Source organism: Pteropus alecto, unplaced genomic scaffold (genome assembly GCF_000325575.1).
Source record: "Pteropus alecto unplaced genomic scaffold, ASM32557v1 scaffold42, whole genome shotgun sequence".
Lineage (NCBI taxonomy): Eukaryota > Metazoa > Chordata > Mammalia > Chiroptera > Pteropodidae > Pteropus > Pteropus alecto.
In genome coordinates this window covers 11303544-11313528 of record NW_006434825.1, presented here as the reverse complement: position 1 = coordinate 11313528, position 9985 = coordinate 11303544, and the positions used below count along the sequence as shown (strand labels likewise).

At 57.2% G+C, this 9985-nt stretch overlaps 2 protein-coding genes across 3 annotated transcripts in view; both read right to left on the bottom strand.

Moving 5' to 3' along the window:
• ELMO3 (engulfment and cell motility 3) overlaps nucleotides 1-3426 on the bottom strand; it is a 4728-nt gene extending 1302 nt beyond the window's left edge. Inside the window, 15 exon segments of the mRNA XM_006909750.3 lie at nucleotides 2-67; nucleotides 163-299; nucleotides 406-514; nucleotides 609-710; nucleotides 813-944; nucleotides 1032-1154; nucleotides 1245-1295; nucleotides 1420-1498; nucleotides 1580-1731; nucleotides 1839-1938; nucleotides 2023-2192; nucleotides 2398-2448; nucleotides 2632-2704; nucleotides 2796-2836; nucleotides 2985-3426. Of these exon segments, the coding sequence (XP_006909812.1) occupies nucleotides 2-67; nucleotides 163-299; nucleotides 406-514; nucleotides 609-710; nucleotides 813-944; nucleotides 1032-1154; nucleotides 1245-1295; nucleotides 1420-1498; nucleotides 1580-1731; nucleotides 1839-1938; nucleotides 2023-2192; nucleotides 2398-2448; nucleotides 2632-2704; nucleotides 2796-2836; nucleotides 2985-3062 (1464 nt within the window). The 5' untranslated portion in view covers nucleotides 3063-3426.
• Nucleotides 3427-3483: 57 nt separating this feature from the next.
• Nucleotides 3484-9946, bottom strand: E2F4 (E2F transcription factor 4). Of its 2 annotated transcripts, none has more exons than XM_015587740.2 (10): nucleotides 9751-9946; nucleotides 9206-9315; nucleotides 8901-9062; nucleotides 8535-8578; nucleotides 7783-7844; nucleotides 7272-7569; nucleotides 6576-6791; nucleotides 4702-4749; nucleotides 4437-4498; nucleotides 3484-4341 (listed from the first exon to the last, which is right to left on the bottom strand). In XM_015587740.2, exons 1-10 carry the CDS (start codon nucleotides 9883-9885, stop codon nucleotides 4222-4224), a joined length of 1257 nt encoding a protein of 418 aa, XP_015443226.1. In that variant the 5' UTR covers nucleotides 9886-9946; the 3' UTR covers nucleotides 3484-4221. The 2 variants fall into 2 exon arrangements, with proteins under 2 accessions (XP_015443226.1, XP_006909811.1); XM_006909749.2 differs by having other exon boundaries at nucleotides 4454-4498.
• Nucleotides 9947-9985: the final 39 nt, after the last annotated feature.

The window sequence follows — 9985 nt, the reverse complement described above, 5'->3', positions numbered from 1 at the left end:
AGAGCTCCAGAGAGCTAGGTTTCAGGGCCAGCGTACGGGCCAGCTGCTCTCGGACCACTTGCATGACCTGGAGCCAACCCAAGCTCAGCTTAAGGCTTGAGCTCTGGGCCCCTATCCAACACAGCCCCCTGCCCTGGCCCAAGTCTCCCAGCTCCCACCCACCTTGTCAAAGTCCTCCTGTGTGGCCCGCATCTCCTTCCATGTCTTATTAAGTAGCTGGATGCTCACACAGAAGAGCTCGTGGAAGCTCTGGTCTTGGCCGAAGAACATGGGTGAAAAGTCCTGGGCCGTTTCGGAGCCTGGAGCAGGGGGGCAGGAGGGGCTCAGGGAGAAAGTATGTGCAGCCCCTGGCCCTCTCTGCCCTTCCGTCCCCCGTTCCCGGACACACTGCCCAGTCCCACTCACAGGGCTCCCCAACTCGGAGTAGCTCACACAGCAGCACCGTCAGTTGGATGCTGCTCCGGGCAAAGGGGCACTCATGCTTGTCCTCACGGCTGCTGTTCTCCAACACAAACTGGGGTGGTGGGAGCAGAGAATGAGGCAGGGAGTCACAACTAAGCCCATTGGAACCCTGCCTAGATGGCTACCCACCCTGTCCCATCACTTACCCGGCTATAGGCACTAGGTGCATGTCTGGAGAAGTAGAGCATGTTGTCCAGGGCCAGCAGGCCAGGGGGCACATGCTCTAGGTCCTGCGCAGGGTTGCTGTTCTGGGGGAGGGGAAACGGGCTGCTAAGGAAGGGCCTTAGCCCTCTGGAACAACAGCAGCCCTGGGATGAGGCGGGGTGGGGAGCTGGGTAGCGGTCACTCACGGAGAAGCCCAGCTTGCGGAACTCGCGGGCACAGAGAGAACGGCGACGGTCAGCATTCAGCCCAGCACCAAGGGACTCCCCTTCTGGCTCAAAGGCAGCCTGGCGCAGGGCCTGCAGCTGTTCCCGCTGCTCCTGGGGTCATTGGAGGGATTGTCATGACCACAGATTCAAGGCCAAGTTTCAGCTGTCCCCAGCCTTGTGTACTCCAAAGGCACCCACCTGGCTGTAGGGGTCCAGTGGTGTCCTCATGCGTGGCTCCAGCAGTCCCAGTGTAAGGGACTGCAGTACATACAAGTGGTGAGCCATCTCGTCGCCCAGTGGCGCTGCACTATGAATGATGTTCTGGAGGACAGCCAGTCCATGGTTGTGAGTATGCACTCACAGGGAGAGGAAGAGTGGGGGTGGGGATCTGCCTGGTTTGGTCCTTCCTACCTTATAGATGAATTGGCGAAGGTTTCTCTGCCACAGGTAGTCAAGCATGTGCTAAGGTGGGTGAGAAGGGGGCATAGATGATTTAGCCCCACCATGAGCACCCACTGTAGGCCCAGAGTGGATCACAGTGCCCACCAGCTCCTGCCCCCCATCCAGCCACCAGATGGACACCCACCTTGCGTTCAGTAGGGCTGGCCCCCTGTAGCAAGGCTGTCAACAGAGCCATGGCCTTGGTTTGCAGCTGCTGGTTCATCCTTAGGTAAGAGGAGGGCTCAGCTGGCCATCTAGAATCTGGCTCTACCACCCTCATGTATACCCTATCCCCAGACACTTACACCTGTAGGTGTACCAGCAGCCTATCCAGTGGCACCTCACTCTTGACCAGCTGGCCCAGGGCAGGGCTGCTCAAGGTCACACTTTCCAGTAGCCCGAGGGCCAGGGGCTGCACAGATGCATCCATCAGGTTCATGTTCACATAGCATACCACCTGTAGGTAGGATAGGGATTATCACCTTACCACCTGACCACCATGGATGGTCAGATCCTGATACCACCCCACTGCCCCAACCTGCTGCCCTAGAAAAGCCCACCCACCTTCCTAACAAAGGGGATGCTGAGCGTCTCCCAGGACACCACGCCATGTTCCATGAGCTCCAAGAAGGCCTTCAGTGCAAGGGCCAGTACCTCCCCTAGGCTGGGGGGACATCTGGGGCTGAGCAGGGGCAGATCAGGACCCCAGCCCCACCATGTCCATGACCCACCACAGCCCGGTGCTCACTCATCCCCATCCTCAATGATGATGCCTAATCTCTGAAGCCCATCACGGCTGATGACCTCCTGGGCAAAGGTCATGTCTGGGGCCAGCAGGACGAAGTGTCGCAGGGCTTCCCGACGCCCTTCATGACTCCCACTCTGCAGCCCACCCAACAGCTGCTCAGCCTCAAGGTCCTGGCAGGGGCGGGAGCAGAAACAAAGGTGAGGAGGCTGGGTAGAAGCAAGGAGTGGGAGCTAGAGGTGTGGGAACACCAGTATCCAATAGGTGGAGCACTGCAGGGATGTGGCTGGGGCCTCCAGACATGGGGCAGAGGCAAAGGGAGGCAGAAAGGAGGCACAGAAGGGCAGGAAATGAGGGTGGGGCCAGAAGGGGTATTACTGGGGCAGTGCTCAGGCACAGGATGCTGCCATTCTTGATTTCCGTGCGGTTCTGGAGAAGACAGTAGAAAAGGAAGAGAAGTCAAGAAGGGTTCAGAGGACTGGTTCATTGGGGTTGTCATTGAGGAAGGATTTGGAACTCGGTGAAAGATCACATTCCAGTGGGATGAGGAGTCTGAGCAATCAGGGCCAGGAATCAGGAATTAGAAGGGGCCAAGGGGGGAAGGGGACTCACATTCTCAGTGATGTATCTTCCGTGCCCATCAGCAAACTGCAGGGCATAGCGCTCAGAGTGAGCCAGGCTCCACCTGCAGGCAGAGGAGGCTCAGTGAGGCATATAGGGGGGTGCCCCCCGCTCTTGCCCTTTCCCCACCCGATGGCCTGTTGGCCCGCACTCACGCATCGCACACCTCCTTCACCACAGCGGCCAGGGGCTTTGCCTGCAAGTGGAGAGGTCATTCACTGGGCGGGGAGAGGGACGAAGTTGGGGAAGAACCTGGGGAAGGGGTGGGGTGGGCTGTTCCGAGGGGAAGGGGGAGACCCATAGGTGAGCGGTGGGGTGGATGTCGGTGGGAGAGGCTGGGTGACCTGGTCCAGCTGGATGAGCTGCGGGATGGCGTCACGCATCTGGACGGCGATCTTCACCACGTCCCGCGGGGGCGCCATGGTCCAGCTGAGCCGGGCGCCTATACCTTCCAAACTGTGCAACCTCCTAATGAACGCGCAGCTGGTCTGAAGCCCCTGGGGATAAGGGGTCCCTCTGTCCGCCCCCTGATCCCCGTGGCCCACACTTACGGCCCAGGCTACCACTCCTGGCCAGGCGCCGCGGCCTTCCCAAGGGAGCGGAGGTTAGTTCCAGGCTAGTTCCGGGTTGGAATCTGGGGGTAGGAGGGACTCGCCTGCCCTGCCCTGCCGTGCCCCGCCCTGAAGAGGTGGCCCCGCCCCGCCCAAGGTGCGGCAGGTGGGGGCGGAGAGGGCCGGCTGTCAGCGCCACACCTCCTGTCCCAGCAAGGTTATCCATCTACCCGGTCCTACCACCAATCCAGCAAGGTCCCAGGGAGGGGCCCCGAAAGAATCAGACCAAAGATAGCCTTAGGCACGATCTTTATTCACTTGGACACTGTACAAATATTACAACTTCCTTTTGCTGCAAAAAGTATAAAAATAATCTTTATATAGGAATCCATTCGTTACTGCAAATCTTTCTAAACCTCTGCAAATGGCTCTAAATGAGGATAAATGAATAAACGAGGTGGGCTATGGGGCAGCAGGAGGTTGGGCCAATCCTCAGGGATGCCCCTGCCCAGATTCCTAGCTACAGAGACTTCTCTTCCTTCCTGTAAGCACCCACCCCCACCACCACCTACAGGTTCTCAGGGCTAAAGGACTGGCAGAAGGGGGGCACACAAGAGGTCCAGGAGCTGTAGGGTCAAGGGGTGGGGAGAAGTGAGGGGGAAGGCCTGGCAGGAACAGGGCAGTGGAGTTAGACAAGCTGCCCTATGGAGTGAATGAGGGTCCTCGTTCTGTGACATTAGGTAGCAGCCGAGACTGGGCTTGGGGAGAACACGAGGTAAGGGAAGGCCCCAGAAAAGCAAATATTCTGGCTCCACCATGGAGAGAACTGAGCTCCTTTCCCCTGCTCTCCCAGCACTGTACAGGTGTCAATACAGGAGCAGGGATTGTGGCCAAAACTGTGCAGTGAAGGAGGGCTGGGGAAGCCAGGAGGCTGCAGCTCTCAAGCTGTGTAGGAGTAGGGTGGAGGGAGGACCCCAGGCAGCCCTCAGGTTAGACAGTCTGTGTCCTAGCCACACAGGGCATGTCCCCATCAGTCAGAGGTTGAGAACAGGCACATCAAAGAGGTCACAGACACCTTCACTCTCATCCAGGTTGTAGATGTAATCGTGGTCTCCAGGGGGTGGAGAAAGGCGGAGAAGGGGGGCAAACACTGCAGAGAACACCAGGCTAAGGCCTGGGGCCAAGGCCCCACCCAACCCTCTGCCCACATCCAGGCCCTACCCTCCTGAGCCAACCACCCCTCACCTTTCTGGGCCACCCACCTTCTGAGGACATCAGTTCCTCCAGCAGCTCCGAGCTCATGCACTCTGGGGAAGGAGGGAGAGCTGTTACATTCTGGCTCCCGCCTCTCCACCCACCAGAGTCCATGAAGGGGACCCCCCACCCACCCATCAGGAACTTTGCCCAGGTACCAAGCGCAAACACGGGCCCTCAGAAGAGCAAGAAAACATCTGTAAGACCCAATGAACTGTGCCCATTACCCCAGTCCCAAAGAGGAACAAGGCCCTACCTCGTGTGGGATCAAAGATTTCTGATAGCTCTTTGGGGAGTTCCAAAACTGAAAGACAAAAAAGCCATACTCAGGGGCACTGAAGTCAAGCCTGGTCCCACCCTAGCCTCTGACTTCTTCAGATCCTATAGTACTTACACTGGGGCTCCACAAAGCTGAAGAAATGAAAGCTCTGCGCAGGCCAAGCTAGCTTTGTCTGTCAGTCTCCTTTGCAGACCCAAATTTCTCACTGCTTAGCCCAGGGTACCAAAGGCCCATTATAGGTGACTGGTTAACAGCTCCACTAACTTGGAAGCACTACAGAAGGGCAAGCAGACCTTCTCCCTTTCTGGGCTCAGCGTGCATACCCTGTCTGATGCAGGATGCCCTATCCATCCCCACCCTTGGTGAGCACTTGCTCAGTGCCAGGCTCAGACACCACACCCTGGGCCAGGTCACCTGGCAGAGGATAAGGCATACATTTCGACAGGGGCTAGTGCTACAAGGTGACAACTCTGCTACAAAGGTCTGCCCAGGAGGATGCAAATGGGAAGCAGAGGAAAATGAAGCTGGGGAGGAATGCTGGGACTGGAACATGAGGGATTTCATATGCCAGGTTTAGGGGCTCTGGTTTTATCTAGCAAGCCTTAGGGAGTCATTAAAGGTACTTTTGTAAACAGAGAAATGCCAGTCAGGCTGTGTTTCAGACAGATCCTTGTCAGTTGGGGTAAAGAAGACGATGCTAAAGAATTTAGGATAGAGGTGGCTGGCAGTGATCCTGAGTGTTGAGGATATGAGGCCACGGACAAGAGATGTCTGGGACAGAACTCACTTAGCTGATGTTAAGTGGGGAACAGGAGAGGAGACAGAATTGGAGTGACACCAGGTATTAGGCCTGGGTGGCTAGGGCCAATGGCAGGGTATGCACAGAGGTGGAAAAGCAAGTTTCAGCTGAGGACATGTGGGAATGAAGTGCCCATTGGATGTGCAGAGGAAGGCATATGGACACAGAGATGTGGAGTTCAGACAAAGACCTAGGCAAAGAGGAAATTGGGGACTCATCTACCCAAAACTGGGGTCCTCCACAGTTGTGGAATGAGACAGAGAGCTGGAAAGTGCCAGTGTTTAAGGAAGCACACCAGGGAGAGGTCAGGAAGGAAACCAGTGATAGAGAAGAGCCAAGAGCTGGCATCACTAAAGCCAAAGGAGGAAAAAAGCATCAATAGGGAACAAGAGAATGCCAGAGCACATCAGCCTAGAAACCTGATGGAGATGGCAGGCAGGGCTGGGAGACTTATCAAAAGCAGCACTGATGGAGCATGGAAGTGAGTGGGGTGCAGAGGTCCTGACTGCTGCAACCTGTGGAATGGAGATGACTTTTCCAGAGTCTATAAAGAGAAGACAGGAAAGGTGAGAGAGACACAGAGGACAAAGTGTCACTTTGTGAGGAGAGAGCACTGCTTGTGGGCTGGGAAGAATGAGTCCTGGAAAGAATGAGTCCTGGAAGAAGAAAACACTCAAGTCACAGAATGGAGAGAAGACACCAGGCAGATAACATCACCTCTCCTGGGAAGGTACGGCCCACCTTTGAAGCCTGAGGAACATACCACAGCCCCTTCCCCAAGAGAGTGCTTATGCCTTCCTGAGACCTGAGTCCAGGGCTTGAAAGAGGACCAAGGAATTCTATGTCAGCCCAGAAAGGGGGATCAAAGGGCCACCAGCACTGAGTCGGAGGCCAGGCTCCTCACCCTGGCTGGCAAAGTTCTGGTCAAAGCAGGGCTGATGGCAGGGAATAGCCAGCTCTGGCTAAGAAAATAGGACAGCTGGGTTCCAGCTCTAATTCTGTTGCTGGTTAAGGCTGAGTTTTCTCTGCTCCCAAGGAGACAAGTACTCACCACCTGTGGGGTCTGCCTTGATGGGCTCAAAGGAGGTAGAAGGGTTGGATCCAGATGAACTGCTATTGCTGCTGCTGCTGCTGCTGCTGCTGCTACTGCTGCTGCTGTCCAGCAGAGCAGAGGACTGCAGTGGCCGGGTGTCCAGTGCTGTCGGGCCCAGTGGGAGTGAACAGAGCTCACCACTGTCCTTGCTATCAGTTCCAGGGCCGCCACTCACTGCAACCACATGCCCCAAATCCAGTCACTTGGGGACAGGCAGTGCGATATTGAAGCTGGGCGTGCTAGAACCCACACCCAGGATGACTATAGCCCTGGTTCCTGGGCCCAAGGAGAGTTAGGCTAGTCATCCCTGAAGAGGTAGCCTAGAAATGCACTAAAGGAGACAGGGACATGAGACCTGTAAGAGGGAGACTCATCGATGACATGTCTGCTGCGACCACACTTCAAGAAGGGCTTCCAGGGCAAGTGAGACACAGGTGGCTCTGGGGAAAAACTGTCACTAATGCCTGTTCACAGTTAGCGCTTCTCTGTTAAAAAGCATTCCCTTATCATAGCAAGGGGAGGCCCGCTGGGGGGCCAGGAAAAGGACAATTCCATGGGGTCTATTCCACCTTGGAGTAGGCATTCCACAACAAAGAAGTATTGCCTCTTGGGTCCCAGAGATCACCCCATCACCAGAAGCCCATCGTGCCTTACCTGCGATCTCAGCTGCTGGACTAGCAACCCCTTGGGCTTCGGTACTGCTGAGGACACAGGTGGAGGTGGTCACCTGGGGACTGCTTGGGCGTGAGGCATCCTGGGGCAGGGCCACGGCAAGTTTGGGCAGAGGTGAAGGGGTAGAGACAGTAGGTGGGCTCTGTAGCAGATCTTCAGGTGGTGGCACAGGCACTGCCACGGGTGGTGAGCTCCATGCCTCCTTGTTCACCAGCAGCACCTCGATGGGGCCACTCACACTCTTCAAATGAATCTGGTACTTCTTCTGCCCATTGAGGCCCTGGGAGTGTAGGGCAGGTGAAACTGGAAGCAGGCCTGGCTCCTGCTTGACCCTGGGCCAGGGCCAGAGTGTCTTTTCCCACCCCAGGCTGCCCATTCTCCTAGATAACCCCAAACCCTGGGCCTCAACCTACCTGCCCCACCCGGGACTTATCAGGCTCCACAGCCAGCACCCGCCCTCAACCAACCCCTCCTGCCTGGGCTGAACACCCACCTCTGGGATGGGCACCTCCAGGCTGGTGCCTGACGGGGCCCGGATGGCCAGGAGGGTGTCTCCTAGAATAACAAGGAAGATGGGTCAGGGCCTAGGGGCTTATTTTGAGCTGGAAATGGGGGTGCCCATCCATTGGAGCAAAGATCATCACAGTCTCTGGGGAGCTAGACAGCAAGCCTCACCCAACCCCCACAGCGGCTGGGGCTGAGAACCAAAGCTTTTCTCCTTCCAAGAGCTCAGGGGTCAGTAACCAGAAAATCTGGATTCAAACATGTAGAATGAAAGACTGCAGGTCATGGGCATCTCACTCCTGAATAGATGGTGCTGCTTCCCAGCTGTACGTGTTCTGGCCAAGGCCAACATCCCTTCCCCAGGACCAGTATGGGGATGCAAGATGGAGAATAAACAGTTTCTGTATCCACAATTCAATTGACCCCTGCTTACAAGCATGCATGGGCACGCACATTCTCCCCCGCTTATGTCCCTGTCACACCTGAGAAGCCAAAGCCAGGGGATGGTGCAGATGGGAGCTGACCCAGGGACCCGGCCCAGGATTACTGTACCCTCAGTATGGTTGGCCTCCACAGGCTCCCCGTGACCTTCAAATCCAGTACTTACCCGTGGTTCCTCTTTGGGCAGGCCCCAGGAACCCTCTTAAGAGATGGAACTTTTCTTGGGCTCTGAGCTCACTGCGCAGGGCTGTAGCTCAACCCAGCCCCACTCCCATCTCCCCCGACCCAGGCTCTGCTCACCAGCAAAGCATCTGCAGATGTCTTCATGAGTCACGTAGGCCAAAGTGTGGGGGTTAAGGAGAATGACTGATGCCCTGCCTATAGAGACAGGTGGCAGACCACAGAGAAAACCCAACTCTTTAACAGAGGTCTGACACACAAGCCCTCAGAGAAAGTCCTGGGGCCTGGGGTCTACCTGAAGAGGGATCAGAGGCAAAAATTGGTGGGGGAGGGGCTCTGAAAGGGGACCACAAGGCTGGGACCTGGCCAGGGGCTACAGGACCAACCTCCAAAATGGGACTGAACCGAGGGCACCACAGAGCAAACCCAGCTGGACTAGAGTGCCCCTCGCCCACACCCCAGGAGCAGGGACTGCCAGGAGGATATCAGCTGTTCTGCACGTCCTCTGTGACGTTCCGGATGCTCTGCTGCACCCACACCTTGTGCTGGTCCAGTTCTTGCTCTCGCTGCTGCAGCTCCTCGATCTCTGCCTTGAGTTCGATCAGCTTGTCTGCAATCTCCCGGGTATTGCAGCCAGGCCCCACGCCCCTGAGCCAAGGGAGTGGGATTGAGAGGGGCTGCCAGAAACTCTGGGTCCCATGGCCCCTGCTCTCTCCTGCACCCTCCACCCACCCCCAACCCGACACGTCTGGATTGGAGATCCCATTGCCCTCCCAGGTGCCTCCACTCACTTCCACTGGATGCTATTCTTGGATTTTTTCTCGATCAGCCCAATACCTTCCAGCACATTGGTAATGTCGTAAATCCGCCGCTTCTGGCGCACAGCTAGAGTGTCAGCTGCCTGGCACACAGAACAGAGTGGAGGATGCTCAGCCCCACTCTCAGGTGTACCTCCAGCTACCTTGAAACTTGGTCCGGAGCAGTCTGGAAAGGGGGTGGACTAGGTCCCAACCCTCCTCTCAAATACTACAGCACCTCAGGACCGCGGGGCGGGAAGAGGCCTGGCGCAGCCTGAACTGATGTTCTGATGCTCTTTTCCCCACACCAGGCAGGGAGGGCCACGAGGATCAGCACCTGCAGCCCCGAGACTGGCATGTATCTGACACCCAATTGCTTGGGCCGAATGAATGAAACAGCTCTCGGCCTCCCTCCTGTGAGAAAGCACACGGATGGCGGCCTGCTCTCTGAGGGCTCTGCTGGGCCGCCCCTGGGGTTCCCGCTACCGGCCCAGGCCTGGTCCACCATCCCCCATGTCGCCCCTTAGCCCGGGCCGCACCAGCTTGAGGTCAAGCACGCCATCCTTGGCCTCCTGCAGAAGCGACACGAACTTGGTAGTGAGAAGTCCCAAGCTCTTCTCGTGCCGACTTGGGGTGCCCGGGGGCGGCGGCGCCTGTGGCCCGGCCTCCGCCATCGCGCCCGCCCGCCGCCTCCCCTCAGCCAGGCCAGGCCAGGCCGGCGCCGCCGCCACTTCCGCTTCCGTTCTTGGCCGCCCAGCCGCCGGCGCCAGCGTA